Here is a 20,852-nt window from a genome sequence, read left to right as displayed (position 1 = left end):
TTTCATTTCTTTGGCAATTTTGTCAATTTAAAAACCGTTTTTTTTGTACAGTGTACATAGGAATGAAGACGTTCACCCCAAAATGGATACCCCCGTCTGTCCTGTGTTCAGAAACATACCCATTGTGGCCCTAATCTACTTATAGGAAACATGGCAAGGCCTGTTATGGAGGGAACACCCGCTGGATTGCAGGGCACAACTGAATAAATTCCAGGCCCCATTGCTCACTTGTATAGAATAAAAATTGACACGTTAAGAAAATCCCCCCCCCCCCCCTTCCTCCGCGCCCCTTTCGGCGTTCCCCAATTCTTAGATAAAAGTAATAATGTAAACGGTGTGGTATTTCCGAAGACAAGTGTAATTATGGGGGCCTGGTTGGGATGGGCACATGGGGCAATAAAACCGGGTATCCCCCCCCCTCTCATGCTTTTTGGGGGGTATTTCGTGTCCTCAGTGGGAGGGATGGGGTGTAAAAAGTGGTGCTCTGTGAGGCTTCGTAATCTTGCGGAGGTGCGGCTGTCTCACACAGAAGGTGCTCAACAAGCTGCTCCTGGAACTGCATGAAAGCGAGCATTCCTGGGGCTTCTTGTAAAATACGTATTACAGGTAGTGGTCTGAATAATGCCGGGCTCACGCGGCCGTATGTGGAATCTGATCCCAGCTGTGAGCCCGGCCGTGGCGCTGCGTACGGCCGCGTAATGTACTGCGCATAACTGCCTACTCACACAGACGGTCATGCGCAGTACACCTTCTTTTTGTTTGTATTTCTTGCACCATCGCTTAGCGACGGTACACAATGTAGTCGCGTATGGGCTGCGGGTATATCCGTGACCATGGAGCATAATGGGCTCTATGTTGCGGATATCTGCAGTAAAATAGACCATGCTACGTTCTCTTTTCTGAGACTGGATTACGCAATTCGGACCCACTAATGTGAGCGGAAATGTGTAATCCAATGCGATTGATCTGCGTATTACCGCTGATCAGATGCATGGGGAATCCGTAATTCCTATCCGGTCACGTGAGACCGGCTTAAGGTAGATCGCTACCTTTGTATCACGTGAACGGCGACCGCTTAACAAGGTCACTGCTCCAGGCTCTCTGCGAACATTTGTCGCTGGGAGCAAGGAGATTTTACATTTTCTGGGCTCCTCGTCTCCTGCGCACGTGTCCGGTGTTTTGCCGGTGGTCGCATGTGCAGAATCCGGGAAATTTCACGGAGGAAGATCGTGTCGGGGTGCAAATACGGAGGTCTGCGGTAAAAAGTTTCATCTCCTCTCACGGATCGCATCGGTGAGGGGAAATGAAGCTTCACCTTTTTTTTTACTTTTACTTGATCGCCATTAGCCATTGGATAACAGCGAATACGTGATCAGGAACCGCTTACCGCGGCCCCCCCCCCCGTGAAATCTCCAGGCTCTCAGCTAAGTTTTGTAGCCAGGAGCAGGGAGATTTTAAATTACCCTGGCAACCCACAGCTTTTGTGAATGCTTTTGTGAACAGCTTTTGTTACGTCATTTCATCCTCCCTCATGATCCATGAGGGGAGATGAAACGTCAGCTTTTTCAACTTTTTTCTTTACTTTAAAACTTTTTTTTTAACTTTTACTTTTTAAACTCTTTTTTTTTTTTAGTGAGGACGTAAAAACACTATGGGGCCGTCACTAAGGGGTTAACCTCCTCTTCCTCTTGCCCTTCTCCTCCTTAGACTGCAGTGAGCATCAGCAGCTCTGTTTCTGACTTTCCCATTATAGAGGTCACCTGTGGAGGGCTGACCGCACACACTGACTCACCCTCATCTTTCTCATTCATGACTTTCGGGTTGAGTGCTGATGTGATCCGCTACAGTTGGGCGCAAGCGGTCACATATGCTTATTACAAGATTGCTCTGCTTGGAAATAAACAGCACAGCGCAGAGTTTAGGGCCCTCTCCCTTTTAATATATTTATTAATGGGGGGCAGTACAGAGACCTCTCCCATCATGTATTTTAACCCAGGACTGTAACAAGGGGGTTCTCTAATAAATATTTATAGATGTATCTGGGAAGTCAGTACAGATATCTCTCATCATCTATTATACCCAGGATGGTGAGTGTAACAATGCAACACTCTAACATCTATGCATAGGTATATCAGGGGTCTGTACAGAGATCTCTCCCATCATCTATTATACTCAGGACTGTGACTGTAACAAGGGGACGCTCTAATAACTATGTATAGATATATCAGGGGTCAGTATAGAGCTCTTTACCACATCTATTATACCCAGGACTGTGACTGTAACAAGGGGGCACTCTCTATGTCTACAGGATAGAAAGTTTCTACACAACATAGAAGCCGGTTCTTTACTGTAATGGCAGTGAGACTGCCTGAGGACGTAGTAATGGAGAACTCGATAAAAAAGAATAAGAGGGGCATCAATGTCTTTCTTGACGGATACAATATTACATGTTACATCACTGTTTACTTCAGAAGGGTCGGTGATCCGGGGATTATTCTGATTGCCAGATTGGAGTCAGGAAGGACATTTTCTCCCTAAAATGAGGAAAATTGGCTTCTACGTCATTGGGGTTTTTTTTGGCTTCTTTTAGATCAACACTGGAGGGAAATAAGCTGAACTGGATGGACAGCCTAAAATTCTAAATGACTATGTTATTATATAACTGGGTTCACACAGGGTGGATTTGTCGCGGTTTTGCTGCGTTTTTTCCTTTGCGGTTTTGACGCAGAAGAACTGCTTCTGCGGCAAAACCGCTTCAAAGGTGAATTTTGGCTTGCGGATTTTGCTGCAGATTTTTGTGCGGAAAAATCCGCAAGCGTTTTTTTCCGCAGCGCTTTTTTACTTTTGTCGCGTATTTGGCGCGTTTTGGCTGCGTCCATAGAGGTCTATGGACAAAAAAGCGCTGCGGAAACGACCTAAGAATGAACATGCTGCATCTTTTAAAACCGCGACGCAGTTGCATTTCCGCACAGTGGCTGTGCGGAAAAAATCTGTCCTGTGAGAACAGCTTTTTGGCAAATCTCATTTGTGCTGCATTGCACTGCAAACGCAGCGGTTTTGCCGCAGTGCGGATATGCAACGGCAATCCGCGGCAAAACCGCGGCAAATCCGCCCTGTGTGAACCCAGCCTAAAATGATAGAGAAGGAAGTTTTACTTTAATATGAGGAAAATTCACTTCTACCTCATGTTTTTTTTTTACCTTCCTCTGGTCAATATTGCAAGATACTAGGCTGTACTTGATGAACATAATGTCTGTTTATCACTATTACATACTACGTTACTGTAGTTAATAATGGTCCGTTATTTACATTATAGTCACTGATTACTTCAGAAGGGTCAGTGATACGGGGATTATTCTGATTGCCAGATTCAAGTTGGGAGAGAATTTCTTCCCTAAAATGAAGAAAATTGGCTTCTACCTCTGAATCAACGTCACAGGATAACAGGCTGAACTGGATGCACATTTCGTCATCCTGGACCATAGTCTCTGCTTAGATTCCCCAGTATAGATTTCTTCAGGACACCTTGTACATTGTATTATGTACATCACATTCTGTATTGGGATTGTGTTTGCTGGTAGGATTTGGGTACAGGTCTTGCAGTCTCTGGAAGTGCCAGTCTCTGATGGTGATGAGAGTGCACTTCTGGTGAGGTGGTTGTTTAGGCTATTTCTATGAGGGGAGAGCAAAATCTGGGAACATTTATGTCAGTCTACTGTCTTTGTGGAGTATGGACCAGAGATCAGCAATGATTTTTCTCAAGATGTTCATCTGAGGGTTGTATGTGACCACAAGGAGCACCCTGCTCTTCTTTTTCAGACTTGAAGTTTATGGATATTTTGGTACTTGTTTTAACTGCAATTTTCCCTTTCCAGCTCCTCCAACTCTTGAAGGAAGGTGCTCTGTCTCGTACAACTGCCAGTACTCAAATGAACTCTCAGAGCTCACGTTCTCATGCAATATTTACTATTCACCTGCATCAAACACGCGTTTCAGAATCTTGTTTGGTGAGTGATTCTAAACTCCTAAACTTTGTTTTCTTTTGTATAAGTGTTAGACAAAATACATGGCTGTGTGATTAAGCCCTATGTGCAGTAAATGTTTGCATCAATATCCTGGATGAGAAAAGGACACGCAATGTTCAATATCTGCGGGGCTCAGATGTGCATCCGTGTGCTGTTCAATGTAAGATGTGCCAGAGGATCTCAGGCACAACTCGCATACACTCTTACAGTTATAGCCATATGGCATTGAATATGTTTTCCTTGCATGATAACCTTGTGTTGAAATACATATTTTTAAAAATTATTGATTGGTTTTATTTATTAAGAGAAACATTATACACAGCTAGAGATGAGAGAGCACCAAAATGCTCGGTTGGTTCGTTACTCGAGCCGAGATTTTTCGAATGCTCGAGAGCTCGTTTCGAGTAACGAACCCCATTGAAGTCAATGGGAGACTCGAGCATTTTTCAAGGTGCCCGATGCTCTGCATTGTTCTCAATGGAGCCGCGGCTGCTGCACCCCTAATTGTTTTTCATTGCTCTACATATAAGCCCTTCCCTAAAAACAATAATTTTAGTGTAAAAAAAAAAAAAAAAATCCTTACGTGTCTGCCGCTGCCAGGTCCCCCATGGAAATGAAGAACACATAATGTTTCCTTCATCCCCACTAGTAAAACAAATTCCCTGCTGCTACATTTGCCACATCTGTAACAGATGCAGCAGAGGAATTCTTCAATTCCTTACCGCAGCTGTCCAGCCCACCAGTAATAGGATTTCAGTGAAGGGCTTTAAATATAAAAACCCTGAAAAATAGTGTCAAAAAAAAAAGGGGGATTCTCACCTGCTTTCAGCTGCCGGGGCTCAGCTGCGACTTTTCCGTGTTGTCCCCGGCTCTGTAGTCCTGATCTATCAGCAGGCAGGGATTTAAAATCCCCGCCTGCTGAAAGAGCTGATTGTGATTGGCTGAGCGCCTCAGCCAATCACAATCTGCACTTTCAGTAGGCGGCGATTTAAAATTCTATTTTTCAGGGAAGGGCTTATATTTAAAGCCCTTCCCTGAAATCCAATTACTGGGGGGCTGGCAGCAGGATCCTCTACCGCAGCTGTCATGTGTGACAGCTGCAGAAGGGAATTGAAGAATTCCTCTGCTGCATCTGTCACATATGTGGCAGATGTAGCAGCAGCGAATTCTTTTTACTAGTGAGGATGAAGAAAACATCTGCCGCATGCGTCAGATGTTTTCTTCATCCCCGCGTGGGACACGACAGCGGCGGAGGGTTTTTTTAAAAAATTTTTTAAACTGCAATTATTGTTTTTTAGGGAAGGGCTTATATGCAAAGCCCTTCCATGAAAAACAATTTGGGGTGTCAGCAGACCATTGTTTTTAATAGAGCCGCCGGCAGCAGCTGCGGCTCCATTGAAAACAAGTGGGGAGGAGAGGGTTAAGATTTTCTCGAGCACCGCATGTCCTCTGATATATGCATACATAGTTATTAAAGCACCCCTTGTTACAGTCCTGGATACAATAGATGATGAGAGAGATCTCTGTTCTGACCCCTGATATATTTTTACATAGTTATTAGAGCATCATCTTGTTACAGTGCTGGCTATAATAGATGATGGTAGAAATCTCTGTATTCTCCCCTCATATATCTATACATAGTTATTAGAGTGCCCCTTACTTACAGTCTTGGGTATAAATAGAAGATGGGAGAGATCTCCGTATTCTCCCCTAATAGTTATTAGGTTGCCACTCAGATGTCTTTTTTCTAAACTAAATAATCCCAATTTCAATCCCTTCTTCAGGTATTCTCCCTTCGTCCTCTTTTCTGTCAATTTCTTTGCATAGTTTTGTGTCATCTGCAAATATTGATATTTTACTGCATAATCCTTTTACCAGATCATTAATAAATATATTAAAAAAATAGGGCCCAGTACTGTCGTCTTTGCTACCCCACTTGTAACGATAACCCAGTCAGTGTATGTACCATTTATAACCACCCTCTGCTTTCTATCACTGAGCCAGTTACTTACCCATTTACACACATTCTCGCCCAAACCAAGCATTCTCATTTTATATACCAACCTTTTATGCGGCACAGTATCAACCGCTTTGCAAAGTCCAGAGACACAAGATCCAATAACTCTCCCTGATCCAGTCTAGAACTTACCTTCTCATAGAAACTGATCAGATTGGTTTAGGAGGAGTGATCTCTCATAAATCCATGTTGATATGGAGTTATACAGCTATTTTCCTTGAGGTACTCCCGGATAGCATCTCTTAGAAACCCCTCAGACATTTTACCCACAATAGAAGTAAGGCCTGTAGTTTCCAGGTTCACTTTACGACCCCATTTTGAATATCAGCACTACATTAGCTGTGCACCAATTCAGTGGAACAGACCCTGTCACTATAGAATCCTTAAATATAGTAAACAAGGGTCTATCTATCATATTACTTAATTCCCTTAAAACCCTGGGGTGTATACGATCGGGACCCAGTGATATGTCTATTTTAATCTTTTTAAGATGGCTCTGCACTTCTTCCTGAGTTATCTCCCATTTAAATGGGATGACAGTCGTCTAGACGACTGCACAAGTGCTGAAGTCAATACTAGTTTTTTAGCGCTCATGCACAGCATTTAGACAAACAGATCACCACGGCTTCTCACTGGATTTTCTATGTGAAGCGCTGAGCAGGGAACGTTTACACTTAGCGAGAAGTCAGCGATAAAGTGATGATTTTTATGCTGGTTAAAAAGTAAGCAACCAGCGAACTGTAAATGAATAGTGCATGATGGCTGTGCATTAAGACACAATGATTTCCACGGAAATTCATTCATTTGAACGATTTTTGCACAATTGTTGTCCTGTGTTAATGGCCTTTTAAACTGGTGACGTTTATTGGAGAGATTATCACTCTGCGTCTCATCTGACATTTCATTTTCCTTCTCTAAATACACTGGAGAAAAAGCTATTTAATAGATTTACTTTCTCCTCATCACCTTCTACAATTTCTCCTACATTAGTTATTAAAGGGCCAACACTTTCAGTATTCTTTTTTTAACTATTTATATAGTTGAAGAACAGTGTAGGATTAGTTTTACTTTCCTAACAATAAGCCTGTCTGCCTCCATCTTTGCTGCTTTTATCTGATTTTCACATAATTTATTTTTTCCTTGAGGTTTTTAGTGCTTCACTGCTGCCTTCTTGTTTTAGTAGTTTAAACACTTTATTTTTGCTGTTTATTGTCCCCTTTACATCTTTATTCAGCTACACTGGTTTCCTTCTCTTTTATTCTTGTAAGGTATGAACCGCTCACAGTAAGTATTTAAGAGAGTTTTAAACGTTTCCCATTTCTTGTTTGTAATTAGAGATGAGCGAGCACCAAAATGCTCGGGTGCTCGTTACTCGGGACGAACTTTTCGCGATGCTCGAGGGTTCGTTTCGAGTAACGAACCCCATTGAAGTCAATGGGCGACCCGAGCATTTTTGTATTTCGCCGATGCTCGCTAAGGTTTCCTTGTGTGAAAATCTGGGCAATTCAAGAAAGTGATGGGAACGACACAGCAACGGATAGGGCAGGCGAGGGGCTACATGTTGGGCTGCATCTCAAGTTCACAGGTCCTACTATTAAGCCACAATAGCGGCAAGAGTGGGCCCCCCCCCCTCCCAAAAACTTTTACTTCTGAAAAGGCCTCATTAGCATGGCATACCTTTGGTAAGCACCACACTACCTCCAACAAAGCACAATCACTGCCTGCATGACACTCCACTGCCACTTCTCCTGGGTTACATGCTGCCCAACCGCCCCCCTCCCCCCCACAGCGCACACCAAAGTGTCCCTGCGCAGCCTTCAGCTGCCCTCATGCCACACCACCCTCATGTCTATTTAGAAGTGCGTCTGCCATGACGAGGAACCGCAGGCACACACTGCGGAGGGTTGGCACGGCTAGGCAGCGACCCTCTTTAAAAGGGGCGGGGCGATAGCCCACAATGCTGTACAGAAGCAATGAGAAATAGAATCCTGTGCCACCGCCATCAGGAGCTGCACACGTGGGCATAGCAATGGGGAACCTATGTGCCACACACTATTCATTCTGTCAAGGTGTCTCTGCATGCCCCAGTCAGACCGGGCTTTTTAATTCATAGACACAGGCAGGTACAACTCCCTATTGTGAAGTCCCTGTCGACCGACAGCATGGGTGGCTCCCTGGAACCCACCGGTGATACACAGAAATATCCCATTGCATTGCCCAACACAGCTGAGGTAGTAATGTCGTGCTTAATGCAGGTGGGCTTCGGCCCACACTGCATGCCCCAGTCAGACTGGGGTTCTTTACAAGTGGACACATGTAGGTTAAACTCCGTGTGCACCTACAGCATGGGTGGCTCCCTGGAACCCACCGGCGATACACAAAAATATCCCATTGCATTGCCCAACACAGCTGAGGTAGTAATGTCGTGCTTAATGCAGGTGGGCTTCGGCCCACACTGCATGCCCCAGTCAGACTGGGGTTCTTTACAAGTGGAAACAGATGCATTTATAATTCCCTGTGGACCCACAGCATGGGTGGGTGCCAGGAAGCCACCGGCGGTACATAGAAATATCCCATTGCATTGCCCAACACAGCTGAGGTAGTAATGTCGTGCTTAATGCAGGTGGGCTTCGGCCCACACTGCATGCCCCAGTCTGACTGGGGTTCTTTAGATGTGGTTTCAGATGCATTTATAATTCTCTGTGGACCCACAGCATGGGTGGGTGCCAGGAAGTCACCGGTGGTACATAAATATATCCCATTGCATTGCCCAACACAGCGGATGTAACGTCAGCTGTAATGCAGGTGGGCTAAAAATTAATTTGATTACACTGTAGGCGAGGGCCCACAAAAATTGCTGTATCAACAGTACTAATGTACATCAGAAAAATTGGCCATGGCCAACCAAGAGGGCAGGTGAAACCCATTAATCGCTTTGGTTAATGTGGCTTAAGTGGTAACTAGGCCTGGAGGCAGCCCAGTTTAACGAAAAATTGGTTGAAGTTAAAGTTTCAATGCTTTTAAGAGCATTGAAACGTATAAAAATTGTTTAGAAAAATTATATGAGTGAGCCTTGTGGCCCTAAGAAAAATTGCCCGTTCGGCGTGATTACGTGAGGTTTCAGGAGGAGGAGCAGGAGGAGGAGGAATATTATACACAGATTGATGAAGCAGAAATGTCCCCGTTTTGGATGGTGAGAGAGAACGATGCTTCCATCCGCGGGTGCAGCCTACGTATTGCTTAGGTATCGCTGCTGTCCGCTGTTGGAGAAGAGAAGTCTGGGGAAATCCAGGCTTTGTTCATCTTGATGAGTGTAAGCCTGTCGGCACTGTCAGTTGACAGGTGGGTACGCTTATCCGTGATGATTCCCCCAGCCACACTAAACACACTCTCTGACAAGACGCTAGCCGCAGGACAAGCAAGCACCTCCAGGGCATACAGCGCGAGTTCAGGCCACGTGTCCAGCTTCGACACCCAGTAGTTGTAGGTGGCAGAGGCGTCACGGAGGACGGTCGTGCGATCGGCTACGTACTCCCTCACCATCCTTTTACAGTGCTCCCGCCGACTCAGCCTTGACTGGGGAGCGGTGACACAGTCTTGCTGGGGAGCCATAAAGCTGGCAAAGGCCTTGGAGAATGTTCCCCTGCCTGCGCTGTACATGCTGCCTGATCTCTGCGCCTCCCCTGCTACCTGGCCCTCGGAACTGCGCCTTCTGCCACTAGCGCTGTCGGATGGGAAGTTTACCATCAGTTTGTCCACCAGCGCCCTGTGGTATAGCATCATTCTCGAACCCCTTTCCTCTTCGGGAATGAGAGTGCAAAGGCTCTCCTTATAATGTGGGTCGAGCAGTGTGTACACCCAGTAATCCGTAGTGGCCAGAATGCGTGTAACGCGAGGGTCACGAGAAAGGCATCCTAACATGAAGTCAGCCATGTGTGCCAGGGTACCTGTACGCAACACATGGCTGTCTTCACTAGGAAGATCACTTTCAGGATCCTCCTCCTCCTCCTCTTCCTCCTCCTCAGGCCATACACGCTGAAAGGATGACAGGCAAGCAGCATGTGTACCGTCAGCAGTGGGCCAAGATGTCTCTTCCCCCTCCTCCTCATCTTCTTCCTCCTCCTCCTCACCGCGCTGAGATATAGACAGGAGGGTGCTCTGACTATCCAGCGACATACTGTCTTCCCCCGGCTCTGTTTCCGAGCGCAAAGCGTCTGCCTTTATGCTTTGCAGGGAACTTCTCAAGATGCATAGCAGAGGAATGGTGACGATAATGATTGCAGCATCGCCGCTCACCACCTGGGTAGACTCCTCAAATTTTCCAAGGACCTGGCAGATGGCTGCCAACCAGGGCCACTCTTCTGTAAATAATTGAGGAGGCTGACTCCCACTGCGCCGCGCAAGTTGGAGTTGGTATTCCACTATAGCTCTACGCTGCTCATAGAGCCTGGCCAACATGTGGAGCGTAGAGTTCCACTGTGTGGGCACGTCGCACAGCAGTCGGTGCACTGGCAGATTAAACCTATGTTGCAGTGTCCGCAGGGTGGCAGCGTGCGTGTGGGATTTGCGGAAATGTGCGCAGAGCTGGCGCACCTTTCCGAGCAGGTATGACAAGTGGGGGTAGCTTTTCAGAAAGCGCTGAACCACCAAATTAAAGACATGGGCCAGGCATGGCACGTGCGTGAGGCTGCCGAGCTGCAGAGCCGCCACCAGCTTACGGCCGTTGTCACACACGACCATGCCCGGTTGGAGGCTCAGCGGCGCAAGCCAGTGGTCGGTCTGCTCTGTCAGACCCTGCAGCAGTTCGTGGGCCGTGTGCCTCTTCTCTCCTAAGCTGAGTAGTTTCAGCACGGCCTGCTGACGCTTGCCCACCGCTGTGCTGCCGCGCCGCGTGACACCGACTGCTGGCGACGTGCTGCTGACACATCTTGATTGCGAGACAGAGGTTGCGTTGGAGGAGGAGGAGGAGGAGGAAGGTGCTTTAGTGGAGGAAGCATACACCGCCGCAGATACCACCACCGAGCTGTGGCCCGCAATTCTGGGGGTGGGTAGGACGTGAGCGGTCCCAGGCTCTGACTCTGTCCCAGCCTCCACTAAATTCACCCAATGTGCCGTCAGGGAGATATAGTGGCCCTGCCCGCCTGTGCTTGTCCACGTGTCCGTTGTCAAGTGGACCTTGGCAGTAACCGCGTTGGTGAGGGCGCGTACAATGTTGCGGGAGACGTGGTCGTGCAGGCCTGGGACGGCACATCGGGAAAAGTAGTGGCGACTGGGAACCGAGTAGCGCAGGGCAGCCGCCGCCATCATGCTTTTGAAAGCCTCCGTTTTCACAAGCCTATACGGCAGCATCTCTAGGCTGATCGATTTTGCAATGTGCACGGTTAACGCTTGAGCGTGCGGGTGCGTGGCGTCGTACTTGCGCTTGCGCTCAAACTGTGGCACTAGCGACGTCTGGACGCTACGCTGAGAGACATTGCTGGATGGGGCCGAGGACAGCGGAGGTGATGGTGTTGGTGCAGGCCAGGAGACGGTAGTGCCTGTGTCCTCAGAGGGGGGTTGGATCTCAGTGGCAGGTTGGGGCACAGGGGGAGAGGCAGTGGTGCAAACCGGAGGCGGTGAACGGGCATCGTCCCACCTTGTGGGGTGCTTGGCCATCATATGCCTGCGCATGCTGTTGGTGGTGCCTCCCCAGCTGATCTTGGCGCGACAAAGGTTGCACACCACAGTTTGTCGGTCGTCAGGCGTCTCTGTGAAAAACTGCCACACCGTAGAGCACCTTGACCTGTGCAGGGTGGCATGGCGCGAGGGGGCGCTTTGGGAAACAGTTGGTGGATTATTCGGTCTGGCCCTGTCTCTACCCCTGGACACCGCACTGGCTCGGCCTCTGCCCACACCCTCACTTGGCCCTCCGCGTCCTCGGCCGCGTCCACGTCCTCTAGGCCTACCCCTACCCCTCAGCATGCTGTATTAGCAGTGATTTGATTTCACAGGCAGGAAAGAAATTGGCGCAAGGCTGCACTCAACCGTAGCTGGTTGCGTCTGATTTTTTTACGTTCTCCACGCAGCACACACGTACCCAGAGCCCTTAGGACTGACAGAGGCAGGGCAAATATACTTTCTTCCCTTTTGTTTAAAAGGATAGGCCCACTGCGTCTATTCACTGAATAATAAGTTTAATAACTGACACTGTGTTGCGGCCCTGCAAAAGTGTCACAGAACTTTACTGTTGCAGAGTTATTAACTGTGGCAGAGCAGGTATTTCCCAGGCAGGAAAGAAATTGGCGCAAGGCTGCACTCAACCGTAGCTGGTTGCGTCTGATTTTTTTACGTTCTCCACGCAACACACACGTACCCAGAGCCCTTAGGACTGACAGAGGCAGGGCAAATATACTTTCTTCCCTTTTGTTTAAAAGGATAGGCCCACTGCGTCTATTCACTGAATAATAAGTTTAATAACTGACACTGTGTTGCGGCCCTGCAAAAGTGTCACAGAACTTTACTGTTGCAGAGTTATTAACTGTGGCAGAGCAGGTATTTCCCAGGCAGGAAAGAAATTGGCGCAAGGCTGCACTCAACCGTAGCTGGTTGCGTCTGATTTTTTTACGTTCTCCACGCAGCACACACGTACCCAGAGCCCTTAGGACTGACAGAGGCAGGGCAAATATACTTTCTTCCCTTTTGTTTAAAAGGATAGGCCCACTGCGTCTATTCAATGACTAATAACTGTGTTGTGGCCCTGCCTACACAATTCTGTGCCTGTAGTATCAATGGAGGGTGCAATGCTCTGCACCGCCGATTTTGAGAAAAAAAAAAAAAAAGCAACACAGCTAACAGCAGCCTGCACAGTACTCCACACAGTTAAATGTGGCCCTAGAAAGGACCGTTGAGGTTCTTGAAGGCTACACTCACTCCTAACACTCTCCCTGCCTAAGCACCACTTCTGTCCCTAATACCGTGTGCAATACTCTGCACTGCCGATTTTGAGAAAAAAAAAAAATTAGCAACACAGCTAACAGCAGCCTGCACAGTACTCCACACAGTTAAATGTGGCCCTAGAAAGGACCATTGAGGTTCTTGAAGGCTACACTCACTCCTAACACTCTCCCTGCCTAAGCACCACTTCTGTCCCTAATACCGGGTGCAATGCTCTGCACTGCCGATTTTAAGAAAAAAAAAATGTCTCCACTGCTAACAGCAGCCTGCACACACGTAGATGTGGCCCTAAGAAGGACCGTTGGGGTTCTTGAAGCCTACACTCACTACAAACACTCTCCCTACAGCAACTCCAATAGAACAGCACTTTCCCTCAGCTAACTCACAAGACATCTGAGGCGAGCCGCGGGAGGGGCCGACTTTTATACTCGGGTGACATCTGATCGCCCCAGCCACTCACAGCAGGGGGGTGGTATAGGGCTTGAACGTCACAGGGGGAAGTTGTAATGCCTTCCCTGTCTTTCAATTGGCCAGAAAAGCGCGCTAACGTCTCAGAGAGGAAACTGAAAGTAACCGGAACACCGCGTGGTACTCGTTACGAGTAATGAGCATCCTGAACACCGTAATATTCGCACGAATATCAAGCTCGGACGAGTACGTTCGCTCATCTCTATTTGTAATCTTATTTTTGAGGACCTTGTTTTAGTCTATTTTCCGAGAAGAACCAGTTAATGTACTCGGGCCCCTACAAAAGGGAATGATTTATAGAAAAAGTTTATTAAAAAATGTAGCAAGTCTGTTAGGCACTGATTTTTAAGAAGTGCTTTTAGGAGACAAGTAGCTCATCCACCAAATATACAGTTGCAATAAGTATGCAGTAAGATCTCGAGAATGGGGCTCTAATGTCACCCTCTACCTTTTACTGCGAGCTTGCCTCTCCCGCTGCAGTGATGTCAGAATTAATGGAGCATTGGCAGAGCATGCATGGTTGGTACTTGATTTATTTCAATGAGGTTTCCAGAAATACCTAAGCACTTGTGCAGCGTCTGAGGAGCGGGCCCCAGCCTAGGAGACAGCTGGGGGTAGAGTAGTTCACTTGTCACGGTGGCTCTACCGTCTCCCAACCAGAGGGTAACCAGTGACATGTCCAAGGGAGATGGCAGATTATTTTAAATAGTGAAACCCACTGATGGATTACCTTAATCCTTTTGTCATAGGTGACACCACCATTCCTAGCTCCGCAGTGATCTCCAAGAGAAACAAATAAGAGTACGCACAGACAGGGTACAGTTTAGAGGCCAAACCGGGAACGGTCGGAGAAGCCATTTGCTGTAAATTGATTTGTAACAGTTCCAACAATTACAGTCCACTTTACATCCACCGGCAGTACAGTAGTGCAGAGGAACACGTGATGCGACATGGAGGAAAACACAGGAGAAACAGAGTGACTTACAGAGGCCTAGTAATTTGTTGTTCTCTGGTCCCGGACACTGTCTCTTGAGCAACTCCACCAACATTCTATCGGTCCACTCTTATGGGATTTTGTAGAATTGCACTGCACGGCAGGAAACTGGCACTTATTGCGGCACTCCTCATATACTCCACTCCACTATGGGAAAGAAGAAGGGGTTCACGGCATTAGCAGTCTATCTGTTCAGCCTCTTCCATTTCTTCTAGTATTCAGACTGAGGGTGTCTGAGTACAGGCCCAGACTCTCTCTCTCCTTGTTCCTCAAACAACACAAACCAAGACCAACTTCAACAGCGTTTCTCTATCATCCACCTTGCACCCACATATACATAACAAGGTCACATGACAAACAAATAGATACTGTGGTAATGCAGTAGCAAGAGTGGCCTGTAGAGGGCCTCAGAGTACAGATTACTGGTTGTTTAGTTAACCTGAACCTGAAAGAAAGGGTTAACATCTGCTTAGTGTGTCAGGAAGCAACATAAAAGTAGATTCTGTCACACTCTAGAGAGAGAAGTTGGCTTAGGTGATGAAGGAGCCGCAGCAGGAACTAGGAGCCTGAGGTCTGGGACAAACCAGTGAGAGGAAGTGACAGCTCAGTGGAGCTAGGAGGGCATCTAGCCCGAGGTGCAGTTGGGACCAGCAAAGGCCTTGAGTCAGACAGGAACGACAACCCTTGACACTCACACCCAGGTGGGGTGCTTACGAACATTATGAGGCCTTGAGTTTGGCAGGGAAGGACAACCCTAAACTTACCCAGATGGGTTGCTTGTAAGGCCATTGTTTGTTGTTATGTTTAAAATGCTGATGCTGTGTGCACTGTGACCTACAACAGTGCGAAGTGGCATATGATTTGCTGGACTGTATTTGTATGCTGAATATCTTTGCTGTGTTAATGTGAAATAAACGCTGGCAGGCGCCAGTTTCAAAGAGAATCCACGTTTGCTGACTGTTATCTTCACGGGAGGTGCGCCATTTCCAGTCCGAGAGGTTGGCGATTTGCAGGCAAGTGACCCCAGCTAGCCACAATACGTTTCCAGACATCTCCCAGACAGTAACCCATTTAGTGCTGCAAAGGTGCAATACACCTCATATTCATACACATAGAAGACAGTGGAAATACACATAAGCACTAGACTACATAGATCATTCAGAAACTTCCAGAACATATGCACATCAACTTCTGTACATTACACTTGCTGCTCAGCTTTCTCTGCATTCCCATTGAAAATGAATGGACCATGCTCCATTCAGTCTCCTCCTTACTGTGGGTATCCCTTGCAGTTAGGAAGATGGGAGATATCGGATCCCCGTTCTTGAGATTTGTTGAGTCTCATCGGTGAGACCACAACTAATCAGCAAGTTATCCTGTTAATTGGAGATAATATTTAATCCTGGTATAACTCATTTAACCCTTTCCAATCCACTGTCTGACATCTAAAGACATTCTGATTGAAGGGTGCACGGTTTCCGATGTCGGAAGACGTCCGGCAGGGTATTCTTACTGTATATTACTGGCTCGTTAGGGGAGGTGACCGCAAACATCTCCTGAAAAAAAAGGAACTAAAATGGATTCATCACCTGGACACATTAACCCCTAAACATCTGAACATTGAGTACCACTTTATGCCATTTATTTGAGTTACTTCTATTTCATCACTTTTTATGTATGCTTTTATGTTTTAACCATGATATTTTTTACATAACTTTTGACTTTGCCTTTGTTTTTTCTTTGTCTTTTTTTAGGATCTCCATGTGGTCCATGTTCAGCTCTTTTTTCCACTGACATCTTTACCACAGTCCATCATGAGTATCACCGTATAATTTTCACACATGTGTTAATTTCTGTATGGTTTTTCACATGACACTATTTCTGGTCTATTCCACTTATATATTGCTATATCGCCGGTTTTCATTACATCTATTACTCCTTATTAGTATGTTTTTACTATATACTTCTCTAGATGACGCGTAACGTTCACGCGTCACTTGTTACCATGCACTCACTGGTACTACACGACACGTTGACGTCACACGCAAGGTCACGTGAGCCCCGTCTTTCTCACGTGATCGGACGCTGCCACATGATCACCGCTCATAGCTTCTGCTGTGTATAGCTCTACCATATTGATACACAGTGCGTCTACGTCATGACGCCTGCGCCTTGTTTACCCCCGGTTTTACCAGCAGCTGGTGCTTTTTCTTGTCCGCATCTATTTAACTATACTGTGGTTTATACCCTATTATGCTGCTATATGCCTGCTAGGCACACAATTTACATAGGCTACCTACATAATAATAAAAATAAATCTTGGCGTTTGTATAGCGCCAGCTTGTTGCGGAGTGTTCTCAGGTAACTATTGCTTGTTACCCCCCCACCAGGCTGGGTGCTCATTTTGCTGGCCTCGGAGAGATGGAAGGCTGAGTCGGCCTTGAGCTGGCTGCTGGAGTCATTCGGGGATCGAACCTGCGACCTTTGGGTCGTGGGCATAAGCTTACACTCTGCACCACATGACCATCTACATGTCATAGCTGTGATACCACATGTTATATGGTTGCTTAGCAACCTTTTAGCCTCGTCCCACAGGATATGACCTAGCAAGGGGCAGGCTTGCATCCATTTTGGCTGTGGCCAGTTACTATATAAAGACTGTCATTATCTCTTTTCGAGCCAGTGGAACATGGACTGCATATCCTGATCCTTATGTTATTTGGTATGTATTGTGTTTTTTGCAACTGCCTATTTACTTGCTTGTTGTAGTTGTTAACTATCTACTGACTTTCATACCTTGGTATATGTTTTGTATTTCACAACTACCTACCTGCATACTTAATGTAATTTGCAACCATATATTTTCTTTATACTTTCTGTACTGTTTTATATCGCATCTATGACGTGTATTTGTTTTGTGTTTTTTTTTTTATTAGTACTTCTTTGTTATTTGTAGGCTTGAAAAAGACCTAATTATAGGTTGAAACACTGCCTATCTTAACTTGGACGCAATAAACATGTTCCTTTGTATGACATAATTTTCTGTATCATTTTATGCTGCCACCTCCTCCACTCGTCTACATGTTTAATGGGGCATAGGTCCATAGCCCCTAGGGTGGCTTCGCATTTATTGCTGATGCTTGTCTTGGAAATAATTTTTCCTCCCACCCCCCCGAGTGGATTTTTATCCCACGGGTTGTTTTTGCGAGTGCCGTGGTCTCCTCTCTTCTACAGCCTGAAGCAAACACAGGCAATTCCAGCTCCCAAATCCAACTACAGAACACAGAAAAAATCCATGTAAAGACCACCAAAGTTGAAAGTAGCCAAAGTCCAGCTCCCAAAGTTGTTATATACAAAAAAATCCACTTTATAGAAAAACTTCCTTTGAAAACATCATGACATCTTCATAGACATAATAAAGAGTTTCAAATGCACTTAAAGCATTATTAATCAGCCCCTAATGGCTGACCAGACACCTTAGATTACCACCTTTAAATAATAGAAGAGAAGAAAAGAGCTGGTCCATGGGAAAACATGTACTATAAAATATACTAGAAAAACTGCAAAAGCAGTTATCATCAAATGATGTGATAACAATAATTGGAGAGCAGTGACTCTTATTAATAGGTATATTGAAACAATAACATATAATAATATACATAAAGAATGCATATAGGTCTTCAGGGGCATGGCTTAACCTCGGAGCTGAGCGGATACAAGTGAGAAGAGCTCCTACACCTATAAAAAGAAAAGAAATCTCCACACTAAACCCAGGTTCAAAAGTCTTACTGACCACAGGATCTGCTGTCTACTTACGCTAGCAGGCTCGTGGATATCACCCCTGATGGGTTTGTTGTCTACAGGCCCCTCATCTTTGCCATGGCCTACCACACACATGCTACTGGGCATCTACGCTGTAACATTGGCAGCTGAATTTGCTGTAGAGGTGGCCTTATCCACACCCTGTTTGCTTCTGGGAGGCCAAGGAGCTCTAAAGGAACAAATTCAAGTGATGCTGTTGCCACTTCTGGTTAATGGAGCAGCGTGTCAAGATATCCTCCAAAACACTGGACACAGGTATCAGGCTCCCTTCCAGGCTTGGTTGCAGGCTTCTGAGGTCAGCCATGGTTCTCCAGGTGAAGATAGAAGTGATTGACTCTAATAATTCACAGCTTGCTGCAACTCCACAGTCCTAAAAGACTTTGGCATACAGAGGGTTCTGGTGGGTGACTGAAATGCTGGCATTTTCTCTTGCCTTCATCCCTGAAGCTTGAAAGTAACTACTTATTTTCTCTGATGCATTCTACCATATTATTTATCTGTATAAACAGGACTTAAATGTAATTGCAAATGCTCAAATGCTAATTTTTTAGGAACTTTTCAATAGAGTTATATCTTTACTCAAAGCCCCTCAATTTTACTTTAAGTTGTCACCCACAGGGGTTAAAATTCCAGCAAATTTTAGACGCATATTAAACTCTGATGTAAAAATTAATGCCAAGATTTTGAGCAGTTTGTAAATTTTTTCCTGTACAATGGAAGACATTGGCAGTTTGTGGGAAAACACAACAGCTCTATCCCAATCAGAGTCCATGATTGTGATAGATAACTCTCTGGTATAGTGAGAATGACCTGTTGTGAGTTGTGTTAGCAGAATGTTATAAATTTTGGGGAGTACATGTGTGGGAGGGTTTTTCTGCAGAAATATGTCTTCTATTGGGGTCGGTAAGGAATGTAATTGGAAAATCCTAGAAATGGCCTTTAAGAAGGAGGATAGCAGGAGATATTCTAGCCATTATAGTTAAGTATTAGGGCATTTGCCTTTAAGAGCAGAGAATGTGTAGGGAAGAGTAGAAAAGTACTACAATGTTTCCTCGAAAATAAGACCCTGTCTTATATTAATTTTTGCCCCAAAAGAGCCACAGTCTTATTATCAGAGGATGTCTTATCATGCGCCGTCTGGGTTCTTCCCGCTGCTTTCCAGCATTCTGGCAGGCTTCCGTGCAGTTGTCAGTGTTGACAGAACATCTCTTGCTGTGAATGAAGTTTGAAAACCCCACCTCCAGCAAGAGATTGCTCTGATTGGCTGAACCATGGTGCTTGAGAACCAATCGGAGCCAGCACTCAATGCACCAATCATAGCCATTCAATGAATGCCAGCCAGAACATCGGAGAGCAGCAGGAGGGACCTGGACGGCACCTGCTAAGGGAGTACTGCTTTTTTTCCCCCACGTAGTGTAGCTAGGGTATTTTCGGGGTAGGGTTGATATTTCAAGCCCCCCTCCCCCCAAAGAATCTCAGTATGTCTTATTATCACTGTTGGCCTTACTTTCGGGGAAACACAGTCGTTAGATTACACAAGCTAGTATCATCTGGTTCCTCCCAACAAAACAATGTCGGTTTATTCATCTCAGGAGGAAAGCTATAATGTGGCAGAGAGAGGTTGAGGCTCCTTTACTAATTGGAAAGTCACCCTTGGTAGTAATTCTATCCCACATATCTAGAAAGGTAGTCGAGGTGTGTGTCTTTAAGTGGTATCTATAAAATTGTTTGAATATGGAGCAAAGTCAAAGCTGCTTCAGGGTCAAAGCAATGAGTGTCAATGGTAGTGCGAATTTAGCAATCTAGTCAGGGTTGCTACAGTGTAATATAATTTAAGATCTGGCATGGCAGCACCTCCCCGGATCTTGGGGTGAGAGTCCAAAATTAAATTTGACTGGTCAGTCCTTCCCAAACAAACCTATGAAATGCACCTTGAAACTGTTTAAAGAACTGGGATGGACGTTTAATTTGAAGTGTTCGAAATACATATAGGAAACACTGATAACATCCATTTTTAAGACTCTTATCCGTCCAAACCAAGACAGGTGTTTCTTAGAATTCCCGTACTGTCCGTTCTAACAGGGGGATGTAGTTTAGTTGATATAGGGAAGATAGATCTGCTGATATATGTACCCATAAATAGTGGAGAGAGGACTAGCGCCATATAAACTCAAATTGATTTGTCAAATGAGTAATTTCTCTGGCATGGAGGGCTACGTTTAGGACTTCAGTTTTACTAGGGTTATTTTAAAATTGCTCAAGTGTCCAATTCATTAAGGATTATTAGAAAGGATATCCAGGACTGGGACACATACATTAAGAGATCATCCACATATAGTGCTACTTGATTGAGGGCCAACTTGCAAACAATGAACATCTGGGTTATTTCGCAATGCCGCTGCCAGATGTTCTATCACAATGTCATACAAAAGGAGAGACAAAGGGCATCCCTGTCTGGTGTCATTCCTAATGGAGAATGCCCCAGACAACAGACTATTCACATGTATCTGGCCTGATGGATTAAAGCCAGGGTCTTTTCAGGAGCTTAGGGCCCAATGTAAGTTGTTCAAGAAAAGCCGGGAAGAAGCCCCAA

At 45.8% G+C, this 20,852-nt stretch overlaps 1 protein-coding gene across 1 annotated transcript in view; it reads left to right on the top strand.

The window, feature by feature from the left end:
* LOC136626544 (kinesin-like protein KIF21B) overlaps positions 1 to 20,852 on the top strand; it is a 2,048,083-nt gene that overhangs the window by 276,672 nt on the left and 1,750,559 nt on the right. The window contains 1 exon segment of the mRNA XM_066601598.1: positions 3,876 to 4,007. Within this exon segment, the coding sequence (XP_066457695.1) occupies positions 3,876 to 4,007 (132 nt within the window).

Source organism: Eleutherodactylus coqui, chromosome 4, assembly GCF_035609145.1.
Source record: "Eleutherodactylus coqui strain aEleCoq1 chromosome 4, aEleCoq1.hap1, whole genome shotgun sequence".
Lineage (NCBI taxonomy): Eukaryota > Metazoa > Chordata > Amphibia > Anura > Eleutherodactylidae > Eleutherodactylus > Eleutherodactylus coqui.
Note: the sequence above shows the minus strand (reverse complement) of the source record. Positions and strands in the feature narration are given on the sequence as shown.